Source organism: Corylus avellana, chromosome ca3 (assembly GCF_901000735.1).
Source record: "Corylus avellana chromosome ca3, CavTom2PMs-1.0".
In the NCBI taxonomy this organism is placed as follows: Eukaryota; Viridiplantae; Streptophyta; class Magnoliopsida; order Fagales; family Betulaceae; genus Corylus; species Corylus avellana.
The window spans coordinates 160,846-187,115 of record NC_081543.1 but is presented as its reverse complement, the minus strand read 5'-3'; the positions used below and the strand labels follow the sequence as shown (position 1 = coordinate 187,115).

At 37.1% G+C, this 26,270-nt stretch overlaps 3 protein-coding genes across 3 annotated transcripts; 1 reads left to right on the top strand and 2 right to left on the bottom strand.

The window, feature by feature from the left end:
• Positions 1-1,759: 1,759 nt before the first annotated feature.
• On the bottom strand, positions 1,760-6,938 carry LOC132176198 (E3 ubiquitin-protein ligase ORTHRUS 2). Its single transcript, XM_059588335.1, has 9 exons — positions 6,361-6,938; positions 5,468-6,000; positions 4,673-4,798; positions 4,099-4,198; positions 3,951-4,012; positions 3,773-3,875; positions 3,364-3,508; positions 2,862-3,076; positions 1,760-2,579 (listed from the first exon to the last, which is right to left on the bottom strand). Exons 1-9 carry the CDS (start codon positions 6,817-6,819, stop codon positions 2,082-2,084), a joined length of 2,241 nt encoding a protein of 746 aa, XP_059444318.1. The 5' UTR covers positions 6,820-6,938; the 3' UTR covers positions 1,760-2,081.
• An 11,154-nt stretch (positions 6,939-18,092) lies between these two features.
• LOC132175445 (floricaula/leafy homolog) lies at positions 18,093-21,698 on the bottom strand. The gene is made up of 3 exons (XM_059587395.1): positions 21,175-21,698; positions 20,334-20,692; positions 18,093-18,680 (listed from the first exon to the last, which is right to left on the bottom strand). Exons 1-3 carry the CDS (start codon positions 21,620-21,622, stop codon positions 18,288-18,290), a joined length of 1,200 nt encoding a protein of 399 aa, XP_059443378.1. The 5' UTR covers positions 21,623-21,698; the 3' UTR covers positions 18,093-18,287.
• A 1,848-nt stretch (positions 21,699-23,546) lies between these two features.
• On the top strand, positions 23,547-25,904 carry LOC132176187 (pentatricopeptide repeat-containing protein At5g50990). Its single transcript, XM_059588324.1, has 2 exons — positions 23,547-23,678; positions 23,938-25,904. Exons 1-2 carry the CDS (start codon positions 23,558-23,560, stop codon positions 25,452-25,454), a joined length of 1,638 nt encoding a protein of 545 aa, XP_059444307.1. The 5' UTR covers positions 23,547-23,557; the 3' UTR covers positions 25,455-25,904.
• Positions 25,905-26,270: the final 366 nt, after the last annotated feature.

The following is a 26,270-nucleotide window of genomic DNA, read 5'->3' as shown; positions in this document are numbered from 1 at the left end:
ATGAAAAATTCTAGACTCTTCGTGATCAAAGAGAGAGAGAAAGCAATCATTAAAAAGACCACGATTCAGTTAGAGCAGACCTAAACGAAAGAAAGAAGAATCAATTAGAAACTATTAAGGAAAATTGCAAAAGACATAAACTATTGAAGAATTAAACAGACCCAAACGCTATTACTATATGTCTTGTGAGCGAGAGTTAGAGAGTAGGAAATGAGAGTTCAGGTGAAAGATGCGCTATGACTGGTAAGGGAGATTGAGAGAGACATTTAAAAAAAAAAAAAATTTGTAGGGGGCATTGTCCCAATGCAGTCTGAATACAATCTGTTAACTTATCCTACATTGCTAAGAAAACACAAATCTTCAAGTTTGCTTATTTATAAAATGATGCATATTCTCTCTTTGAAACCAAGTGCCTTACTGTATTGACTCAAGCTCCATACTCGACTAGTTAGGCTAAACAAATGCTTATATGCAAACTAGCTTCTTAAGTCGTTTAAGAGTACTTTAAGTTATTGTCCCCAAGGGGTAACTTAATCGGCAGTGGACCACGCCTCATGAAGCGAAGGTCACTAGTTTAAATCTCTCATCCCCCTTCCCTTGTGTACGTGGACATGTAAAAAAAAGAAGTACATATCATCGAGCTCGATTTTTTTGGCTCGCCTTTAAGCTCGACTCAAGCTTGAGCTCAAGTAAAATTTAAACGAACTAAACCTGAACAAGAAAAACTCGCTCAAACTCAACTCGTTTACACCCCCTACGTATGCATACCTTCCTAGATTATGACTTCGAACCCTTGTCGTCTTCTTTTTCAAGAATAACTAATTAAAGGATATCAACTTCATTGCAAATGTAATGAGCAATCTCGTGTGAGAAATTGCCCAAACCCCACGTGCTTCAACACCTGTTACTGAACAGGTGCCCAGACAGTCTCATTGAATTTTGGGATCCCGGTCCAACTCTTCAATGGCAGTCCTACCAACGCATCTAAATCGTGCACCACACCCATTTTAGAGTAGAATAAACTAGCATAGAAGACTGCTCAAACACTTCCTCATCCGACTATCCCGATTATTAATTATATCGCTAGCTAATATTCACTCAGCAGTTGGTCAATTATCAAGACATCAAATGATTTTGAAAATGAAGTACAACCATAAAATATTACTATTTTTTTTAAGAGTAAAGTCCACATACCCCCCTCAAACTATCATTCAATTGACAATGTCCCCTCAAACTTTCAATTGCAACAATGTATCCCTAAACTACTAAAACATCGTCAATATCCCCCTCAAAGCTAGCAAAAAGATCAAAATGCCTCTATATATTTATCAAAATGACAAAAATACCTTTAAAATTGAAAAAAAAAAAAAAAATTAAACAAAAATTTTAATTTTTTTTAAAAAATTATTTTAATTTTTAAACGATTTTTTTAAACCAAAATTTTTATTTAAAAAAAAAAATCAATTTTTACTTTTTCTTTTAGATTTTTTTTTTTTTTTTTTAAATATGTTTTAAAAAACGAAAATTTTACTTTTTTTAAACAAAAATATATATACATTTTTTTAACGGAAATTTTTATAAAAAAAACATTCTTTAAAAAAACAAAAAAAAAAAAATAGAAATTTTTTAATTTTTTTTTTCTAATAAAAAGATTTTTTTTTTTAATTTTAGGTTTTTCCAGAAATTTTAATTTTTTTTTTATTTTTTTTTATTTTTAATTTTACTAAGGGTAGTTTCGTCAATGAGGAGGACATTGACAATGTTTTGATAGTTTGAGGAATACATTGTTGCAATTTAAAGTTTGGAAGGAACATTATCAATTGGGTGGTAGTTTGAGGGGGGTATGTAAACTTTCCCCTTTTTTTAATTTAAGTCTATGTCAAATATGACTTAAGCATTCACAAAAACGCTATCTACTATATAGATAGCTCAACTAAGTCAGGCATTATCCAATTTTCAGCCCCATTCTCATACACAAACCCTGTAGTCACCCCAAAAAGCCTACCAATGTCCCTTTTACCCAAAATACTCCCCACCCAATGAAATGAGTCTCTACCTGATGATCCAACCAATAACATTAATCATTCAAAGTCATCATCAGATTGCACAACAAGAGGACTTGATGGAGAATCATTTCCTTCACCCACCACTTTCTGTGATTTCCTGCCCCTGGTCTTTACACCAACACCAATATTTTCATCCGCGGCATCCTCAGCTTTTCTCCTCCTGCTCTTTCGACCAACAACACCCTGTTTCAGTGAGCAACCCTCAGCATCAGCTTTCTTCAAACAAGTCTTGTTTTCCAACCTGTCCTTGTTCGCTAGTGAGCATTCTCCAACATCAACTTCCTTTTGCTTCAGGCTTCTTTTAGGCTTGCTTTTGGTTGGAGGACTCTGCACATCATTCTCTGCACCTGTAATTTCTGGATTTTCTGCATTGGTTTCACTGCTTGGGGGTGAAGGATCAACACTTTGCTCCGAGCCATCCGTTTCCTCACCTGACTCCTCAATAGGCTTCCCATTCTCCTCTTCAGTCTTGGATTTCAATGACTCAATCACATCCATTAATTCTCTATTCACCTGCAGCATTCAATTCCACAAGCTGATGAAAAATACATCTCCATTTGAATAAAGAAGGGTTCATACTTCATACATGAAAGATTAAAAAATCAGTAATACCCCCATCTGGTTGCTGGAAGACATGAGGCTCAAGTGCCTTTTAAAACAAGCATTCAGTCCATATTGTTTCAGGATTACCAGTGGTAGTCTCCCTTCCATTTTCTTAGGAACCAAAAGCAAAATAAAGCACAAATAACATTCAGTTGTAAGAAATCAGTGAAAATGTGCATATACATGACACACCTGAGGATTTTGGAGAAAATCAGAGATGTCTGTTGGACAAGATGGACAGCTCATGACATTCTTTTGGGATCGAAGCGCCCGTCCACCCCTGCTTCTCTCCCTCACAAAAGTTTTACCAGCAAATGCACCTTCCAAACACAACTTGCAAAAATTATGTGCACATGGTGTTGTTATTGGGAGAGTCATCACCTGCCGACAGATAAGGCAACTGAACTCTGCATATGCAACATATACAAGTGAATATAAAATGTAGAATTGCATGTCATTAACACATGGTTTAACATGCAAACCAACCACTAAAAAACTAGAGTTTGCTTCACTATTCAAAAACAACTCCAAGTTCATAAAGAACCAAAGAGTTGACCAAACCTACTTCTTTCTCTAGATTCACATTTCGAGATTTGATCAACCCTATCAACATTTTTTAACCGCACCTACTGAACTTGAGGGTCAAAACTCAAGAGCTAATGACAAATGACTCAAGATTGGAGAGAGAACAGACCTTTTAGGAGCTTCTCCCTCACACTCATATTCTGAGCTCGTTTTATTGCTTTCCTTGACCTCTTTATGTCCTCAGAATTCACTGGTTTCACCCTTTTTCTACTCAGGGGCGGAGCTTGCTTCCACTTCCAGCAACCCTCTTCCTCCTAATACATGTAGCGATAAATGCTGGAGCTTAGTAGCTTGCAACAACAAAAATTATGTTCAAAGTGAACAACTATAACTATAGACACCCAACTCTAGAATTGCTTATCAAAATTTCTTTATTGTATCATCAACGACGCCTTCTTTACTGTCATGATTAGTTCATTAATGTGCAGCTTTCGGATTGAGCAGAACACAATCTCCCACAAACAGAAGCAATTAAAGCAGAAATATTAGGTTGAGAGGGACAATTTCAAACCACCCACATCAAAATCCCACGATGGACTTCCCTTTCTCTCCGTTATTTCCATTGCCTTCTTCAGCTCAGAGATGACAGGTAAAGGTCTAGGTCGATCCCCATGTTCATCACTGCAGTTCAAGTTAGGAAAATTTATTAGAGTCCAAGTAAGAATAAGACAATTAAATAATTGACCAAACACAAACCTCGTCCATGGGGCAGGTTCATTGTCACATCTAACAAACAGATACCTGCAGACCTTAAAGCCCTATATGAGGGAAACCACATCAGTAGATCTGTTAGCAAAAGCAAACCAGATGGGCAATTCTAAAAAAAAAGTACAGCACATATTACCTGAATACCCACTTTTCGCCAACATTTTTCAATTCTATAGACTCCATCATACCGCACCCCTTTTTCCGGGGCATATGAAGAGCGCTTTTCCTTGTGGGACCTGCTCATCATGAGAAGGGACAAAGCAAAGCAAAACACTTAGCTATTGGTAATTTCCTAATTTCTTAATTTGTTTTTTTTCAATTTTGTTCTAAATAATAGTTAGTTCATTGAATGAATTGATGTCCAAGAAATAGAAACCCTCACCAGCAAGAAAGTAGTGTTTACTTTTAGGAAACTAATTTCCTTTAAAGCCAGTCTCAAATATTTTTTCATCTAACAAGCGGTCTTGCCAGATTATAAGATAATTAGTTGGCTATTTCTATAATTGGAAGAATGAGAATTAATGCATCAGCCTAATGTTATGCAAACTCAAATATAAAATGGTCTCAAATGGATAACATCAATTTACATATTCGGAATGATGGTGGAGAATTATGACTTTCTTATTAAATGAAACAGAAAATAAAATTAGAAAAGGGATCTAAATGATGTTAGAGATAGAACAAGAGACTGAATCATCATTAACACATACCTGACAACTCGAACAGGATACCCTTTTAAGCAGCTAACTTGAAGTGCCTTGTTCAGTTTCTCGAACTTCTGATCAAAAGACTGCTCCTTGTTTGTCCTTCTGTTCCCACTAAGATCTCTGCCTCCACTGCCATCCACAAGCACATGCAGAAGCAATTAAATTTAATAGATGCTTGATAAGTGAGAAGGCCAGGAATAGAAGATATATTGATCACATTTATTAGTATGCTTGGTAAGTGGAAGATTTGAATAAATACGGTGGAAGATTTGAATAAATACAGAGGAAGATTTGAAGCTTTGTCGGATAAGAAAAAAGAAAGTGAACTGCGAAAAACTTATAAACAACATAAATAATGGTTCCATCCTAATATGATCCACCAAAGGTGATCCCTATGTACACAAGACATCCTCAACGTAGGAAGTCTTAAAAGCATTCAAGAGCTATTGTGGAAGGGGAACAAAATTTTGAAACAAGCAAGCCCTACAGTAGGAACATTGGAATCTAAACATTATTGCCAAACACGGCCTCATATTGTAAATCTCCACATAAAATCATTTAGCCCTGTTCTAAAGCTGAGGCTACCAAGATGCATCCAGAGGTCCTCAAATTGACTAATCTTACAGGAACAATCAAATGGCAATGAATCACCAACAGCAGCCAGAATTAGCAGTAACATGTTTATTTTGCTAGCTTTGAAAGTAACCTAGTAATTGATGAATAAAGATAATAGATTCAATGAAGACTATTGCATCAAAAACCAAAACCATTCGATCAAGCAGTAATCTGAAAACAAACCTCCCAGTGTACAGAAACCACTCTCCATGGTCTTCGTCATCTTGGTAGCCTCCAGAAAGAGCCACTGACTGCGAGCCATAGTCTGATTGTCCAGCAATGCCAGCAACATGTGGAAGGTGGGCACCCCATTGTCGGCATTCCAGTCTATCTTCCCAAGTCTCCCCAACAAGCACACCCTGATTCCTTACGGGGTCATTTTCGGCTGGGATAGGACCAAAATGATCGGGGGAGACACTAACAAATATCTTTCCACTGCAAGCATTGGCCTTCCCATTCCTTTGTGCACGCTCGGTGGTATACGCCTTGTCAGGCCTATTCTGGTTATGTACGAAATGATAAACTTTCGAAGGCCCTCCATCAACAATTGACTTGGACATCTTTGCCATACGAATGGCTACTACAAGGGTAGAATTGATACGGGGCTGACTCGCCATTTTGGAAGGAATGGAGCTGCGGCACTTTGCACAATTACGCTTCCCTTGCGCAACCCATTTCTGGAAGCATTTTAGGCAGAAGTTGTGCCCGCATGGCGTCTGGTAAAAAATTCAAGAAGAACCAACTTCCATGTCAATGAAACATCAATGAAGACCGACATCTCATTCATTTCAAATTGCCAATTCAGGCAATTTCATTCCTAAATTGCCAGGAAATTTTTTTATTTTATTATTTTTTTTTTAAAAAAAAAGACAATATTGCGACAAACTGGCATTGGACGGAGAACAACAGGCATTTCAAAAGTAATCGAAAATTTGAAGCTATAAGAAAAAATAAATTATCAAAGAAAAACAAAAATATAGGGAGACATGTGAGGGGCATTGACTGCTAAGAAAATGATGTATCAGAGTGATCGACAAAAAGAAGCTCAGAAAATGAAAAGAAGGAAGAAAGCGCACCGTAACAGGTCTCTCCGGTAGCTGCATACAGAAGGAGCAGTTGAAGCTCCCGCCCAGAAGATCCAACACATCTCCTCCACTCGTCTTCTTCTTCTTCTTCTCCTCCTCCTCTCCATCAACGCACGCCTTTCCGCTCACCATCAGCTCCTGCCGCATCTTTGCCTTCTCTCGCTCGGTCAGGGAGGCATCGGCCTCGATCGCTCGGATCTTATCGATTAGGTCGTCGGAGGCCCCGCCGGGAACCTTCACCGGCAGGATGTCTCCGGCGGAGGTGCAGCAGTCGGGGCATTCCCATTGGAGAGAGGAGGCAAGGGTCTCCGGACGACCGCACGAGAGACAGGTTGCGTGCCAGGGGGTGGCGCACGTTCTGCAGGTGAGCTTCTCTTCATCGGAGGGAGTGACCTTGCAGACCATGCAAATGCCGTCTCCGTCGCAGGGCAGTTGGCTAACGTTCGCCATTGGCGGATTACTGTGCTCTCTGATAAGACAGGGCGAGACTGAGAGACGTTTTAAAGGCTTTTGAGAGGTTTAGGTGAGAGGGCGTCTGTCCTTTATGGGAGAGAGGGAGAGAGAGAGACGGCGGGTTTTTGAAAACAACGAAGAAGTGGAGCGGATTTGAATTTCAGAAGTTATCAGAGGCGCTCGGCTCTAGCTTTCTCTGCTTACGTGGCGGCTAATGACTGCTTAATGACAAGCTAAGTCAAGGGACTCCTTGGCGAGCTCCCCTACGCCTGATATTTCTGATTACGGCTCTTTTTTTCTTTTTTTGGTTGTGAATTGTTTTATTTTGACGATAGGAAACTCAGCACAAGGAAGGAGATACACGATTTAAATATCCAAGATGCAATATTTTAAAATTGTATCTCGAATGATCGAAAAAGTCGAAACAAGACCGGACAGAGGGTGAAAGGAAAAGTCGAAACAAGACATAGGGTAAAAGAGAGTCAAAAAATGATTTTTTTTTTTTTTTTTTGTGTGTATAATCCTGCATAATTTCGAATATCGTTATTAGTTCGGGTACATAGACCAAATGATACAATGTGTGGATTTGCTCTTTCTTTCTTCTCTTTTTTTTTTTCCCTTAAAAAAAAAAATCTTATCTTTCTATGGTGGAGATTCACACACTGCCATATATCTTTTTATAGGTATTACCTTATTGTCATCCTCAATTGAGAACACAGCCAGCCGAGATTTTGTTTGATTTCGGTTTCGATAAGTTCGGCCCAAGTTTTGTTTATTTAATAACCTAGTTGAGCTTATATACTAAGTTCCGCTCGAATTAAACTCACAAAAGTTTGTATAAACTTGATTTGGCTTAGCTTGTTAGGCTCATTTATATATTATATAAACACGTGGTAACATTTTTAAAAGAATATTTTGATAACGAATATTATTAAACCTAACAACCATATTTATTTAATATGGTTAATTACTTCAAAGTTAAGTTAATCACAAAAGAATTTGAAGACAAAGGTGCCATTTTGGTAGATAAACTTGATTGCAAAGATCAAGGAAACAAAAATGATTCTTCACCTCCCTAATTAACATTTCACGTTTTAATACTTTTACCATTGATGTTGATTTACACTTGACTGTTTATCAGTGTTTATTGCTATCAACTTGAATTAAAATCACGCCATTAACTGAACATGATATATTACAACCTTTATGGAAATAACTTTACTTTATGGGAAGTCCATTTTGATTTATTTGTAAATGGTAACGACTTGACGACATTCATCAATGATTCTCTTAAAAATTTGACAAATAATTTCATAAATTTAAAAATATTAATTAGAAAAGTCAATATATTAGTGACAAATTCTAGATTTTGTACCCAAACACTAGGGTAGGTAAAATCTTAAAGAATCCATCAAATCGCGAGAGCATTATTAAGGCCAGCCACATACTATGACTGCTAAATTACCAATTTGCTCCGCCACATTTTAAGGAGGAAAGTGGTGTGAAGAAGTTAATTTAATATGATTACCCCTTTTTTGTTTAATTTTTTATAAGCCTGTTTGCTCTGACAGCCATTTATCCATTCCTCCTCGTCTGTCGCCATCCACCCACCTCACCATTATTGATGCGAAATGTTATTTTTATTCTCACATTTTTAAATGCATATGTTTTTACGTGTCTTTAATTAATTTTAAAAACTGTCTTTCTAGCTATATACATTTTAGAATGTAAGAGTGAAAATTTGTAGCAATTTTTTTATTTTGTAGGGGGGAAAGTGTGTTGCGACTTTAGGAACAACACGTGTCTCCTCACTAGTGCTGGAGTTCACCAACTGCCACATATATGCCATGCCGCTGGGGTCTTTTAAAACAGTGGGCCACTGCAGATTTCAAAAATTGAACCAACTTTGAGCACAATCCCGTTGTCGTCTTCTGCCCTCTCAGTCTCAGAGGATACTAATTGGACCAAAAAACCCAAAGTTACGGAACGTGAGAAACAGGTCAAACATGCAACTTGTGTTGTGCCCCATCCTCCCCTTGGGTGGGTGGCCAACCACCCCCGTTCTCATCTTTCTTTTATTTATTTTTTCTTTTGTAAAGATTGACGTGCCTCCTCCATTTAAGTTGTAAGTTGTTGTTTTTAATAGGATTTAGCTGCCTTGAAATTATAGGGCCTTAAATTAAAGGGGACGTATTCTCACCGAGCCTATCATCTATGCAATTATTAAGATAGGATGGTTATCGTCACTATTCAGAAGATTTCCTCGCATTTAAACTCTTCTTACAAAGCAAACCGAATGCTTGCTGGTCTTCCATGATTTTGCTTTCCTTCAAAATATGGAGGAGGTGCGCGCTGGATGTGAGATGAGATGTTGTAGCTTTGAGGGTTTGATATTATTCTCGACATTATCTGTTGAATTAGATTTTTGGATGATGAACGCCGGAAGATTGAGGAACTTCCTATACATGTCTAAATCAGTAAAACATATTGAGAATAAAACTTAATAGAGTATTTTTTGGGCCTCATAGGCCATACCTTTTTTGGGTGGTTTGTGGCCCTTCTTATACAAAGATTCTTTTGTGGAGGTCCATAATAGGTGTTTCTTGTTTTTTTGTCATGTAGTGGACTTGTAATTATGCAGTAGTTGTCGAGAGAGACAGATGACTCTAGGCTTTTCCAGCTTTTTTGTTTGAGTGGGCCCTTGATTATTCATCTTTATACAAATTATCCCATATTCTCATAGTCGACATATCTAATTGGATGGGAATCAAGAATCTTGTCCTTTTGAACAATTGGGGTTATCCCTAATCTTCAATACAGCATTCTTAGCAGCATTATCAAAATAATTAAAAGCACATTTTTCTCTATTTTAACAATCCATTTTTGTAAAGCACTCTTGTCGGTCTCACTATTTTAACTATCAATTTTTACTATTCCATTTAATATAAGAAAATTTATATTATTTTTTATTCATCTGGTGAGTGAATAGTACTCATTATCTTTAGTGAGTACTGTTCACTTACCATTTTATTTTGGTTAAAATGATGAGTTTGAAAAGTAAAGATTTAAACCACTTTTGCTAAATTGACTCACGAAAATAACCAAAAAATAGTTTTGGTGAGGCTGCAAGGAGTGCTCTAAGTGTTAGCCATCGACTGTCCTAGCTAAGACTGAAGGCTCGTTTGGTTCGCGAAATGTGTATTCCATTAGAAATGGAATAGTTATTACTTAAAATAAAAGAAAATTGAATGGAATAACTATTTTTATTCCTTAGTTTGGTAACAACACACATGCTTCAATTGGAATTTAATCAAAATTACTAAAAGCCCCATATGCTTCGGGGTGGCGGCGCCATCCCTAAAGCAAACCGCCACCCCAAAATACCCTCAGGGGTGGTCGATCACCACTTTATTTTTTTACGTTTCTTTAGTTTTTAGTTTTTCTTTGAAGTAAATAAAAAAATAATATGATTTTTTTTGAAAAATTTATTCAATTTCATAAGGAAAAGTTATTCCTCTCATTTTGAAATGAATAGCTATTCCTCTCATTTTGAGAGGAATAACTATTTCTGTGTGTATGGAATTAATCATTCTCATGAGAATAACTATTTACAAGAATATATCATTACCAAACAAAAGAATAATTATTGCATAAGAATAAACATTATATTTTAAGAGTTTATTCCGCAAACTAAACAAACCCCGAATATTTGGTGCTTGGCGCGGTAGTAAGGCTTTAGTGCCTAGAGCAGAACTAGGGCTTTAGACCTTTGGTGCATGGTCACGACTTTGGTACCTCGAGACTAGCTTTGCACCTAAAAGCTAAAGGTGCACACTCAATATCAAGGACCCTCCTAAATAAAATTCCAAAATCCTCCTCGGTCCAAATAATATTCTTCAACACTTTAAAATTCTTCTTAACAAAATCAAAAGCATATGATAAACTCCCCTATCAATTATTACAAATAATTTCATAATTCGACCAACATTCTTGATAATAGAAATTAAAGACCGTAAAAATAAAAGGATTATAATTTCCACTTTTCTCAAAAGTAAATTATTTTTCCAATCTTTACCCAAGGTAATTCTATATTTGAAAGAGTATTTCTTTAGTCTCATGGAGTAATATCGGGGGTACGTAGCTAGCTAGGTGCTTTATTGTTGGTTGAGCAGAGCTTTAGGTTTCAACTGATTTCGGTAGAAGTTTAAAATAGACAAAATAATAATAATAATAATAATTGTGAAGCAACTATGCTTCTGGTTAGCTCAAATATGACTAAACCTGATTTAAAATCAATTCAATAAATTGGTCCTGTTGTAATAAACAAATAATTTAGAGTATTTTTAATCGATCAATGTGCAAGAGCTGTTTCCCGTCGCCATGGCTACTTGAGCAGCATAGTTTTCTTTCTAGCGTACGTGTGTGAGTTGGAATTGACATTATAAGTCCAAATAATCAAAATCAACAAGATTTTAATCCATCAACAAGCAATTAAGCTCATGGTGTGCGACCTGAGCTTGCTAGATGCATAAAACTAAAATAAGATGAATTTGTGTGTGTTTGTGTATGTGTGTCTTTTACAAAAAGAGAGCCTTCTAAGTTTGAAATGGAACGAATGTAAAAGATAAACAGACGATGATTGAGACTATTTGTTTGTTTATCATTAAAGTAATAGTAATGGCTAATTTGAACATTGAACAATGTTAGAGATTAACAAAATTATTGAGAATTTCTATACATATTTTAAGTAGTTTTTTTTTTTTTTTAATTTATAATTTTTATTTTAAAGTGATTGATATTGAAAACCACTTAATTAAAACATGCTACTTGTGTGAATGTGAAATGAGTGTGAAGGTTTTCCCATGATATTATTAGCAAAAGTGTTATGATCATAGTGTTCCACATGGGTTACATATAATTTTGACCATGTATATATAAGTTCTTGGATACCCTTCCCTTGTAAGCTGGGTTTTAATGATGAATTCTATCCAAGGTTTGTATCATTTGGTTAAGAGCTAGCCACTATGTTGAGGGGTTTGAATTACGAAGGGAGTGACCTATGAGCTAAATTAAAATACTGATAAGTGAGTTGAGCTTTTTTTCGACGTGGACGTCGGCCACGGAACCGTGGTGGTATGTTACGATCCTAGTGTCCCACATGGAAGGGCCGGCCCAATGTATTTGGGGGCCTTAGGCAAAACTTTAAAATTGTGCCTTATTTTTTTAATATTTAAATATTAATTAAATAATATTTATTTTAATATGGCAGAAGATCCTTACCTAATAAGCACCGATTCCGCACTTAGTATTTTTTGTTTGAGACTAAAATTACCATTTTGCCCTTACTCCTTGTTCTTTATAATTAAATTAAGCAGACTTATTTTTGTCTTTCAACATTTTTGTAGATTGCAAAATAACCATTTTAACATTTTTGAAATGTGAAAAGCTAAACATTTTAACCTTTTGTGAGGAGTTGGATTTCTGCAAAATAACAACAACAAACAAGTCTGTGGGATTCTCAGATTTTTTTTTTCGTTCTTATTTTATAGAGGACCTCGATATTATAAACAAATAATATTATTTTTTTTAAAACATGTTGACTGTTGAGGGCCTCATGGCTATTGTGCAGAAGGCCTCCATATTATAAAAAAAATAAAATTGTAATATTGTTTTTTTAAAGCATGTTGAAGGCCTAAAGAAAGCATGTTGGGGCCTTGATATTATAAACAAATAATAATATTTTTCTTAAAGCATGTTGAGGGCCTTTATGCAAATTTTTTTTGTCCTTAGCAAAAAAAATTTTGGGCCTTAAAAAAAAAATTTTGGGACTTAGAAATGTGGGGCTCTAGGCACCGGCCTATCTCACCTAGCGGTTGAGCTGGCCCTGCCACATGGGTTAAGTTTAATATTGACCATGTGTATATAAGTTATTGAGCACTTTTCCCTTGTAAGCATGTTTTTAAGGGTGAGTTCTACTCAATGTAACATACCAATGCATGTCTTATTAGCTTAGGTTTTCAAGTATCCTAGTAGGTTTAGGAGTTCAACTACTAATTTATGTCTTATTAGCTTTCTATTTAAAGGCATGATCAATCAATAAAAGTATGCAATCTTAATCTTCAAACCTTGTGTTTGTCGAAAGGCACAGAACCTCTAATCTCCTACGGCTAGTTGTTTCAATTAGCAAATATAGGAAAGAATAAGAAATGCACAGGATCATGTTTCCTTTCTCGTTTCAACCCGAGTTAATAGATTTGTTAACTATTCACGTAACAAAAAGCCAAAAATGGTAAAAATGAATCATTCAAACATTAAGTTTTAGCATATGCATGCACATCGCACAATGATAACAACAACCTTCCCCCTAAAACAAAAAAGGAAGAAACATGTTGCAAATCCCCTTATATAATATACCTTGTATATCTTCCCCTTCTTGCATCCAATCTCCATGCATGGAGCTAGCACTGAAACAGACAGAAGAATTCTAGCAAATTAAACAAAGACCAAGCAAAGACATGCAATGGCCAAGAAGTTGGTGGCAGTGTTTGTTATGAGCATTATTGTCGGTATGACATTCAGCCTCCACGAGGCGACGACCCAGAAGAAATACGACCCAGCATGCTTCTTGAATTGCTATACACCATGCTTGAAAATGTTCGGCAATCCCACGCACTATTGCGAGAACCATTGTTCGGTTAAGTGCAACGCTCGGCAGGAACAGGGGGGAAGACCGACCGGATCGAGATGAGTAATTAAAATTTTCCTTTTAAAAATTAATTAAGTGTCGAAATATATGCACGAAGACATTAACTTATTATTTTAGACTATCGTATTTGCTTCTTGAATATCGCAAGCTAAAAATGTGTAACAAAATAATTAATTAGTTGATGAATGGCGGCGAGGTGTGGACAGTCTTGCTCCGGCGGCAGCTGAGGCGATGGCGGTCCTTGTGGCAATTCATTTATGTCGAGAGATGGGTCTTACTAGGGTCCACTTCTAAGGAGATGTAAAATCTGTTATTGATTCTGTCAATTCGGTGAACGTGGACAGCAGCTGGATGGAGCATGCATGTTGTTGAGGATATAAAATTGGAGATCCAAGCTTTTCAACAGTGGCAGATTACTTTTGTTAGGAGGGAGGGAGGGGAACCAAGTGGCTCATTTACTTGCCAAATATGTCGTGAAGCATGTAAAGAATATTTCTTGGCGTGAAACGCCCCTTGAGTGTATTCGTGATGCTTTGTACGTTACTGGAGCAATTTGCTCTAGTCTCTTGATTATCTAATGAGAAGCCTACTACCATTTTTTTTTTTTTTAAAAAAAAAAAAATTAGTTGACGAATGAAGTTATCAAATTAATTATATGAAAGAAAAGCATTGGCAAAAATTTCAAAGGCAAGCCACGCAGACGCTACTATATGTCTATATATATATATTACAAAAGTGTCCGTTTTATTGCAAAATTAGTCTTGTCGTTTTTCCATTTATAATTTGTTTAGATTCACGAATAATTATTGGAGAAAAATTTAGGATTTTTTTTAAAAGCTTTTTTTCATAGTAATTTCACCACATACTTAAATCACAAGACTTATTTTAATTGATTACATATTTTAAAAGTTTGCCGATCAAGATTACTAGCTACCTCTCTAGAGAACTTTTAAGTTGCATATATATGAGAACGATGGTGAATACCAAATTGAACATTATTGCCAACGTCGTAAAAATGATTTCAAGCTTTTGTTAACCCAAGTACAATTACATTTAAGGAACAAATCTGTTTCGTGCAGACTAAATCTAGGACAATGCGTAAATACAAAAATAAAAATAAAAAACAACTACAAAACTAAAAATCCGGGAGTGAGAGTTAAGCCCTCACACCGATCTAGTCCATCTTCAACCCGAAGGTTATGACAACAAATAAATCCTTAACCCGAAGGTCAGGACAAACAAAAAAATAAAAAACAAAAACCCTACAAGCAGCAGCGGAGGAGCACGATATCGTAGACATCCCTACGAAAGACACGCCTTGGCTGAAGAAGATGATCATATCTAAGGTTGAAGAGATAGATTTGGATCTAGATCTAGATTTAGATCTACAAGCTATATCTAAAGTAACCTGCTAAAAACGAAAATTGAAGGAGTCTACATAGAAGACGTCGAGTATTACTACCGTGAAAATGGAGGAGAGAACATCTGGATTTAGATATTCCAAGAGCAATCAAAAGTGTTGATACAACTTTTTGGACAAGGAAAATGTTGTCAAAAAGTCCACAAAAATGGCTGAGACCGCCATAACCATTTATGAAAGACATCCAACTAAAACTGTTAAAACCACGTCATGTATATAATTAAGAATTGAATATATTTTTATGAGGTTCTTGTTTTTTATGTTGTAAAAAAACTTTGAGTAAAAAATTGTCTTTGGTTTTATGGAGAAAAAGAAATGAAAGCGCTAGCAATGCGTGCAAACACCTGTTCTGCCTGAATTTTTGATTAGTAGTAGTGTTAGTAACAAAATAAGATAAGATCAAAATCGAAAAGAATGAAAAATTAGAGTAGTAGCCACTAGGGTATATATATATATATATACTTGAAGCAAACTGGCGTTGATCTGAGACTTGAGGTCAGTGCGGTCTTCATTTCTGGTGGCGAGCCAACATGGTTGTGATGAGCTTCAACTGAAGCTCCGATGCGGATTCATACCAATACATCTCTAAGATCCCACTCGCCCATTTATGGGAATTAGATCCTCTTATGTTTAAATGAACTGGATAATATTAGTTAGTTATAGACAAAAATATCATTTTATTATAACTAACTGAATATAATCCAGTTTAAATAAAATTGAGAGGATCTTAATTTCCATTTGAGAAAACCTTTTATCAGGACCATCTTATTAACAACTCTTTTACATTCCCCTCAATAACCGACACATACATAAGCAAAAACATAAAAAAGTGTACAAAAATAAGTTAAATCAAAATATACTAGATTTTAGGGTGATAAAATCCTTACAAGGTTAACCTTCTACTTCTAACTTTTAGTTCTGAATCCAAAAACAAGTTTTGAAGCATTAAAAACGAGTTTTGAGGTATTAGAAACGAGTTTTGAAGCATTAGAAACGAGTTTTGGGGCATTAGAAATGGGTTTTGGGGCGCGTCACTGCCAGCGAGGTTTGAAGCGTTCACCGCCGGCCAGATCCATGGGTCTGGCGAGACCCACGACGTGGGTCCGGTTAGATCTACTACGGGTTTTATTTTTCTCTGATTTTGTGTTGTTCTCACTTTTATTTTTTACATTTTTCTTAGATTGATGATGTGTCACATAATAATTAAAAACTGCAAAAAGAGTATTATCATGATGAACCTCATAGTTGGGGCTCTCTTCCCATTTCCTATGTACTCGCAGGAGACTTCTGAAGTTTGAAATGGAACGAATGTAATTGACAAAAGACACGATGATTGGGGCTGTTTGTTGGTTTATTATCGCAATGGGCTTCTATCGCCTCTTTATCTAATCTTGGGCCTTGACCGTGGCCCACTAAACAAACTAGATAAATGATAATTGAGGCGGTTGCAAGGGACAAAAGAATGAACTTTGGTTTCTAGCGTTTGGCACATAAGTTAAGTTACTTTTCCTAACCTTTATCACATTCATATAAAAGATTTTATATAAGTTGACGTTGGATTTGGATCCTCAATCAATTTTTTTTTTTTTTTCTTTTCTAGATGACTCATAATCTGACTTGAAAATGTGAGAAAGTTCTCATGGGCCCACTTACCCAAGAAAATGGGCATGCAACCCATTTTCTTAAGAGTATATTGTAAAACAAACAAAAAATTAGGGGGATTTTAAACTTTTAAGCTTCACCTATGACTGCCGGTCAAGTAGGCTCTATATTAACTCATTTACTTTTATTGTTCGAATTGCTAGCCATCTGAGTAAATGTAAAATGAATGCAAAGAATAAGTGGATGCAAAAAGACCGGTATGGTCAGATTGTGGCAGATATGAAGATAGTCATTACTGGTTTTCGTCGATGGGAGGCTATGCACACTAAAAGGGAAGCCAATGGCACGGCACATGGGTTGGCTAAGATAGCGGTGCAAGAACTTACTGAGAAAGTTTAGATGGAAGAAATTCTTGATTGTATTTTTGATGTAGTTCCTTTAAAGCAATTTGCACTTGTTGTTTAGAATTTCTATAAACTAGATTTCTTTGTGTTATGAATGAAAGAAGTTTTTTTTGTAAAAAAAAAAAAAGACGGTTTATAAAAGCAAAATATTTCAAGTTTTAACATTATCCATATAAAATCGCACAATAATAACCGCAACCTTCCCGTTATTCAAGCTAGGTGGTACGTACCCATAAAAAAGGAAGAAAATTCCCTTATATAATATACCATGTATTTCTTCTCTCCTTCCTGCATCGAACATTATCCACATAAAAACGCACAATTAATGATAACCGCAACCTTCCCGTTATTTAAGCTATAGGTGGTACCCGTAAAATATGAAGAAAATTCCCTTAATTATATAATATACCTTGCATATCTTCTCTCCTTCTTGCATCGATCCAATCTCCACATCGCACTGAAACGTACAGAAAAAGCTACATACTTGAAGCAAAAACAATGGCCAGCAAGTTCGTGGCAGTGTTTCTCATGTGCATTACTGTCGCCACGACATTCAGCCTAGCTCCACGAGGCGACAGCCCATACTAACAACTACCGAGAATGCTATATATAGGGAGTTCTTGGGAAAATGCATGCAAAGCAATTCCATGATCTACTGCGACGATTATTGTGAGGATAATTGTTAGAGAGAGGCGAAGAAGTAAATTTAATTTCCTTTTACAAAGTATCGTTAAAGCATCATCAACATTAGTATGATGCATCATTATCATCCTTTAATTTATGATAGCTGATCATGATCATCAGTTCATTGTTTAGTCCTTATCGAATAATTAAGTTATCAAATTAATAAGAAAGAAAATAAGTTATCTAATTTTAATTATCTTATAGTATCCCATTATGTTTTGATGATTAAGATAATAGAAAAACATAAAACATAAATAATAATGGGAAATGCTAGGTGTAACTCTAGTGTTCTTTTGGTGTCCTCTTAACTTTGATGTGGCTTTTAAAATTATTGTTGAATTTGAGATTATTATTATTGACTTTTAATTTATTGGTGATTTTAAAAGGTACATTTCAGTTAGGAGGACATCAGAAGAATACTAGAAGAACACCTAACATTTCTCAATAATCATAATAGCCAAAAACTTGATAATTATATTCTTCGTCGTTTGGTAGAATATTTAGTTAGTTAAAAAAAAAAAAAAAAAACAGTAAGCTTCTAAAGAAGCACCATCATCATCAATTATCATCTAGTAGAGTGATAGATAGAAATGCTCCCGATCTGGACCTACGGTCGTACGTACAGAAATAGAATAAATAGGGCGGGGAATTAGTCAGCTGAGGCAGTGTGTTTTATATAGAAGGGCATGTGATCATGAGGCTCACCGGACACAGAGCTGGAAGCTGCGGCATTGTTGCGCTCGGCGTGACAAAGTTGACGAAGTTTGGTGGGTACATACCAAATGGATAGGCGGGGATGTGCATTGAAAATGGCGTCAATGTCCCACCCTTGTCGTGCTGCAATGTCCACCAGAGGCTTGTAGCACGCCTGTCTCCACGCCCCCACATTTTCTCCTCTTTCCTTGAATGCTCGTCTCAGTGCATTCGATGCTTCCTCGTCCACGCAGTGCAGCGCATAGCAATGCACGTAGTGTCGCATTTTCGGCTTGTTAATGTAGCTCGCTCCAGCCTTCTTCGCATACCTAAACACTTGATTTGTCACCTGCATGTATATATACGTACGCCGTATATATATATATATATATACATGACAGATCAATCATCTTGTCTTGAGATCATCACAAACCTACATGATGTATATATATATGCATGCATAGGGCTCTGTCATCTCATCAATCATTCCTAACTGAAAATGAAGAGACATGGGGGTTGGAGATGCCTAATTATTAAGATACGTACGTCTGTCCGAGATATTGCAGTCAGCTAGGTAGCTACTTCCAAGTTCAGACACACAGTACTTCAGGCATGAGAGTAGACAAATAATTACACCATGAAAATTCATGAGTTGATACTGATCCTTGATCAAACAGAAATGAGATGAATCAAAAGATTCTCATTTCATTTCAACTCGTGAAGGCCATCAATTGTCTAATGGCTATAAATTAATGATTCCTTCTTTCATTTTTCTTTTTTTTTTGTTTAAATAAGAGAAATACTATCCATACTCGCAAATGCTCATTTCCTGATATAAAAGTGAAAATCATGTTCATCCAATAGTAATTTCCACTTACAGGCTAATGAATAAACATTTAAAAGTACATGTAACGTTCATCTTTTTAGTAAATATAAATTATTATCATCTACATATAAACATATATATGTACATGATTTAGCTAAATGTGCCGCTTTCAATCTTGTTTTTAGAAGCATTCTCACATGATTTCTCATTCTCTCTTCCATTCGGATCAAGAGTGGTAAAGATCTTTAGCCCTTTTTCCCTTATTCAATTAGAAAAAAAAAAAAAAGCATATATATGTACATGTAAACCGAAATCACAAAAGAGGTAAACCGAAATCACAAAAGAGGGAAGAACACTCCATACTATGAAGACTTGAAAAGGAGAAGTACAAAATTTCACTTTCAGGTTGGGAAAGGCCACGATCAAATTAACATTATCCTAACTAATATGAAATAGGAATAAGAATACCCGAGCTGCCCCTCCTCCTTGAAAAGAGGTATGTCGGAGAGAGAGGCTCCTATATATAAAGGGCCCTCCAGCTCGAGCAAAAAGTCCCTCTCACAGTTTCTTTGTATTACATTTACCAACTATTCTTCTGGACAGAGAATAACATGCAGGAAATTTGAATCTAAAAAATAAAGGAGTGTAGTTGAATCCTTTGTTACTGTTTTTTTATATCAAATTCATGAATAAAATCAAAACCATGCAAAGGTCAGCTTTTATGGAGGGTGTACTATAGTAGTAAGGATACACATTAAAAACCGGGATATAATAGAGGGGGTTACTATTGCCGGTTAACAAAGAACCAGCTGTCACAAGGACACACTACCCCGGCCCGCAGTTGGGACTGCCAAAAAGGACACAGAATTGTTAATAAAGTACCCCTCTGCATCTTGAGCCCACATTACCAGCCTACGTACCTGACTTGTCACATTTTCTTTGTTAATCTTAGTCTTAGGATCTAGCTAGTCAAACTGCATCAACATGTCGTATCTGGACCGTCCAACAAGCGCGATGCACCAGATCCGGGGCAAGACGGTCCTGATGCAACTAGATGTAGGAGAAGAGTGTTTCAAGCCGCAAAGGCGGAGCTAGGGTGGGTGAAGCCACTCAGGAAGCGTGTATATATATATATATATATATAGTGGTGTGAGATGGGTGAGATGCGGCACGTACCTTGGTAGGGCATTTTTCACCGCGCTCCTTGGCAATGTTCTGGACCTGGATCAAGAAATCACGGCACTGCTCGTAGAGATGGAAGAGGTAATCAAGGCCGTTCTTTTTTCCACGTGCCACCTCACCGGGCTCTGTGACAATGAATGGGTGCTCCCGCTGTCTCTCACCTCCACCGCCATTACCATTAATGTCATCGTCCTCTGCGCCCTCGTTGTCATCTTGGTAAACGTCTAGCAGTTTCCTCTGGCCTTTCCTCCGCTGCTGCTTCCTCCTCTCGCCCGCCGTGACCACCTCCCATGTCCCACCTCCGCCGCTTCCTACTGCCTCCTTTTCATGTTGCACCGGCTCTTCGGAAAGCCCTGTTTATACCATGCAACATAAATGGTAAACAATAACATAACCTCTCACATACGCATGCAAAGAATATACTAATATAATAGTGCTGCGATTATATATCTCATAAATGAAATTATAAAAATTAAAAAAAAAAAAAAAAGCCAAGATTTGATGTTAAATTCTGTCTCCTACTTTGGTTAACTTGAAAACTAAGCCTGTACGTACTTTTAAGTGTCAATCAAGATAATATGATTATGCTTCTTTTCCAGCTGTCATTCAAGCTGTATCTTTAAGTAAATGTCACTTACTTGAAGTACTTTAGCTCAAAAAAAAAAAAAAATAAATAAAATAATAAAATAAAAAATTTGATCTTTTAAACCAAGAAATCAGCCAAAGGCTTGGAAACCCTTTGGTGGCGCTATATATGAAAACCAAAAGCAATATTGGAATAAAAGGAAAAAGGAGTAGATATAAAATCTAAAGTTGGTCGTTAAATATAAATAACCTTCTTGGGAGAGAGCATCAAGAGCGTTGGCGGTGGTGTCGGCGGAGAGTGGGTGGCGCCGGCGAGAGTCCTCGTCATCAAGGCGTCTGCGCTCGGCTCTAACTGCAGCTTTAATACCGTACCTCTCCCCCACGAGGAGGTTCCACCTGAATATCTGAGAGAGGCTGTTCATCATGTCGTCCAGCTCCTCTTCCTTCATGTCCAACAGCGTGCTCACTGTGAACCCAAGCTCTGCTATCCTCTCCGCCGTGTAGTATCGGATCCCGTAAGCCTGGAACAACTCCTCCAGGCCTCCCAGCTCCCTCGGCCGCACCTGGTATACCGTTGTCGTACCTACTGCGGCTGGTTGTGGTGGTGGCGCCACCGCTTCCAGCAGCCTGTTCGGAGGTGGGATCATCCCTCGCGGGTCCCACTTGAACAAACTCGCCGTGAAGGGGTCAGGATCCATCGATGGGGCTCCTTCAGAATCTACAACCCTCTCTTTTACTTTAATAAACTCGCTCTCTCTCTCTCTCTCACAGCTCTCTCACTCTTGTCCCTTTTGTGATAACTGAGAACTGTTTTGCAGAGGTGGCAGCTTCCTATAAAGACAGGTATTTTTATTTTTTTATTTCTTTAGTTTTCCTAAACCACCCCTTTCGTCCGTAGCCTGAGCCTGAGCAATATGGAGTATTTAGGGGGTTTTTATCCCAAGGAAATGAAAAGACAAGTTTTGAGTTTTAGGTTGATGTGGTTCTATTCAAACTTGACAGTCCAAACGAAACTAGTCAGAACCAGTCATTCCGCTCCCACTCTATACCAGCCAATCAATTAAGTTTCCCCATGTCAGATGTCTTTCTTTTTTTTTTTTTTTCTTTTTTCTACGATATATATATATATATATATATATACACACATTGTGTAAGCATTAACTTGGGATTTAAAGAAAGTTTTTGCTTGCTTCCTCATGTTTATTAGGTGATCACTTGAAAATAACAAAAAGTTTGAAAAATCGAAGACGGAAATGGAAAAACGATTTTAGAAAGTAAAGCTGAGTAGATGGTTAAATTTTAAGTGAAAAAAGGTCAACTTGATGATGAACTTTTAGTTTTGAAGAAAGGAAATTTACCAACCCAGCATCGCTCAGACAAAAATCGGAAGTTCACTGTTTCCATTGAAAAGGGAAAGAATGTTTTTGCGTTATGTACATACAGTAAATAGAATAAGGACATAATTAATTAAAAGGGGGTGTTGTGTTTTGTACTGGAATAGATGGTAAAGTAATCTATTGTGGATGGTTGAAATTCCGAATCTTGTAGCCTTGGTTAATTAAGGCAAGTTTGAAAAGGGCAACTCAGTCATTTACTTGGGGAGAGATTAATAATTGAGAGCAAAAAAGACATTTAAGTGGCAACATTAAAAAAAAAGGCAGGAAAGTACAGAGACCGTCAGGTGTTTCAGCGGAGTCTGAAAGGCTGAATTTTGTACTTTCAAAGACACCCTACGTCCATACCCCATGCTATAACTTTTAAGATTATGGTGTGACAATCAGGTGCTTGTGCATGTATCTGCTCTTTATCAGTCTTGGCAGCATGCGGGGGGTGACAGATTGAAAACCTTCTGCGTTCTGGCACGTGTCCTGGCTCCAATGGCCAATGTATGGCTTGTCCAAGAAACAGTATGGGTCTGAAATCTAGCTGAAAGACTTGCGATATCAAAGAATTTTTTTTTTTTTTTTAAAAAAAAACTTTGTTATCATCTTTTCAGAATACTTATAACTTTGGTCAAACGGACGTACGAGTGGAAGCTAATGGCATTATGACACGTCATGGCCCTGCTGGGATGCTCACAATTCGTCCCCCCCTGACTGAATGAGTCAGTCGCTGAGCCGCTGAACAGCCTGAACCCCTCAGGCCTCAGCCAGTCAGGCTGGCTTACATCAACAGTACTTTTCCTTTTACTTTCTTTGTCCTTTTCTTGTTCTCGTTTATTAATTCTTTCTTTTTCTTTTTTCCTTTTTCCTTTTTCTCTGAGCAAGTTTAACAAGTTCCCATTCCATTAATCGAAAAGAGGAGCAATATAGATGTAAGGAATTAATTGGAGCCCGAAACAGCAATAGATTTTCGAAAGTAGCTCGGCTTGAAGCCCGTAGCTGTAAGATTGGCTATTGGGCTAAAGGACAAGCCTTTCGACAGGTTGGATTATTATATTTCATATTCTCATGGATGGTAATACATTTGGGGCCTCAAAGAGGAGAAGAAAGATGGAGTTTAGGATGCTTGGGCCGAGGAATGGACGTCCAGCCCAGTAGTGAAAGGCACGCCAGCGAATGCCGGTACAATATTTAGTGCTCATGACTCATGAGAGAGAGAATCAGAGAAAGAAGAGAAGAGGTGAATGAATCATGTTTCCGATGCAGAGACACTACTGGGCAAAGCGGCTCACTTGTTATTCATATTCATGGACACCCATCATCAGCTCCAACTCTCTATCTTCCCCTTCAGATTTCCATTCTGCATTCGAAGGTGACCCTTTACCTACTTTCTTTCTTTTACTTTGCTCTTTTCTCTTTCACGTTTTCTATCAGGTGTTGGTGTTCTTTTGCTTTCTAGTGCATAGAGATATCATTCAATGTAAAGGGAACAACGTTTGGTTTTTCATATTCATTCCTCATATACTTTGAATGAAATGCGCTGGTGTGTTTGAATAAGCTTGTAGCTTGCCATCAAGTGTTGGGTTGTAGCTTTGATTTTCATTTTGATTATCCACTCGCCCTTCTTTCAGACCATCAAACCCTCTATCGTTTTCTTGAGGCCTGCAAACTCTCCTTGAATTCCAGAACTGCAGCTGAGACACATGCAAGAATCATTAAGTTTGGGCATGGAAACTATCCTTCTCTAGTAGCTTGTTTAATATCAACTTATGCACGTTGTGATCGCATTCATCTAGCTCGGAAAATTCTCGATCAAGTGTTTTGCTGGGATTTTGATTTGGTCTCCGTGAATATAATTATTGAAAGTCTCATGAAAAATGGAGAAAGTGATTTTGCCAAGAAGGTATTTTACAAAATGCCTACCCGAGATATAGTGACATGGAACTCAATCATTGGAGGTCTTGTTAAGAATGTGCGTTTCCAGGAGGCATTGAGATTTTTCAGGGAGATGCTGAGCTCGAATGTACAACCTGATGCATCTACGTTTGCTTCTATAATGAGTGGGTGTGCACGGTTTGGATCTCTGAAAAATGCTCAGTGGGTGCATGCTCTGGTGATTGAGAACAAAATTGAACTGAATTCTATACTGAGTGCTGCACTAGTAGACATGTACGCCAAGTGTGGTAGAATCCAAACTGCAAAAGAAGTTTTTGATAGTGTCAGGCGCAATGATGTGTCCGTTTGGAATGCAATCATTAATGGGCTAGCAAGTCACGGTCTTGGTTCAGATGCACTTGCATTATTTTCAAAGATGGAGCTTGAAAATGTTTTACCTGATTCCATAACTTTCATTGGGATTTTAACAGCATGTAGCCACTGTGGTTTGGTTGAACAGGGTTGCAAGTACTTTGATTTAATGAGAAATTGTTACTCAATTGAGCCACAACTTCAGCATTATGGAGCCATGGTTGATCTCTTGGGTCGAGCGGGGCGTTTAGAAGAGGCTTATGCCATAATTGATTCAATGCCAATGGAACCAGACATTGTTATATGGAGGGCACTTCTTAGTGCCTGTAAAACTTACACGAAGCCAGCATTAGGTGAAATTGCAATTGCAAATATATCCCGACTCAGAAGTGGAGACTATGTGTTGCTGTCTAATATCTATTGCTCTTTAAAGAGATGGGATACCGCAGAGAGAGTTAGAGAAATGATGAAGAAGACCGGGGTTCGCAAAAATCGTGGAAAGAGTTGGGTTGAGTTGGTGGGTGTCATTCACCAATTCAAGGCAGGTGATCGGTCACACCCTGAAACAGAAGCAATATATAGAGTGTTAAAGGAGTTGATCAAACGGGTCAAGCTCGAGGGATTTACCTATGTGACAGAGTTGGTTTTGATGGATGTCTCTGAAGAGGAAAAGGAGGAAAATTTGAATTTTCATAGTGAAAAGTTGGCATTGGCCTATGGGATCCTAAAAACTAGTCCTGGAACAGAAATTAGGATTTTCAAAAACTTGCGAATTTGTCATGATTGTCATTGTTGGATAAAAGTGGTTTCCATAGTATTAAACAGAGTGATAATCGTAAGGGATCGGACCCGTTTTCACCGGTTTGAAGGTGGTTTATGTTCTTGTGTAGATTATTGGTAGCCAACCACTCAACCCCCAAATAGCCAATAGATATGTCCTTTCTAGGACATTCATAAGTTTGGAGAGCATAACCTACAGTTGCAAATGGGCTTATTGGCTGGTTGAAGTAAAAACTCAATACTGTTTTACAATCAACCTCAGGTGGCAGTCAACTTTGTTAAAGTATCTGAAATTTCTGAAGAGATATTCTATGAGCCTCTGGCTTGAATCACATGTAATTGAAAATTCTTTAGAATTGATGACAACATGTTCTTAGCCCGGGGATGAAACCTTGGTCAACGTTATTGGGTCACTCATACAGCATTAGATTTTGGCCATATAATATAGACTAAAGTGAGAGTTAGATGGTCAAGCAAAGTAAACAATTTTAAAGCCTAATCATGTGGTTGGAGGTGCTCAAGTTAATTGCCAATGCTATTGGATTTAGGTGAAACCACACAACCTATGCTATCCATGAGGTACGTTGAGCTTTGCGAGCTGCAAATTTTTAATAATTTTGCTTTCAAACTTCTATTCTCATAGTGATTGCTAAGTCATTATCTAATTATATTAATGAAAATGGAAATCTTAGATTGTTCAAGCTCCTTATTGTTCCCTATAAATCTTTTTAGTCATTGTAAAGCGTCATTAAGATTCTCACTGCAAATTAGACACCTACGACGTACAAACCATCTCTTAATACTTCTAACTTTGAACTTTTTTTTGAAAGCGTGTAAAGATAAAAGGTTTGAGACTCTTATTTCACTTTCCAACAAGGATAGAAAATTAATAGTACAAAATATTACTTATTCTTTTTTGTTTTATTAGATAATTTTA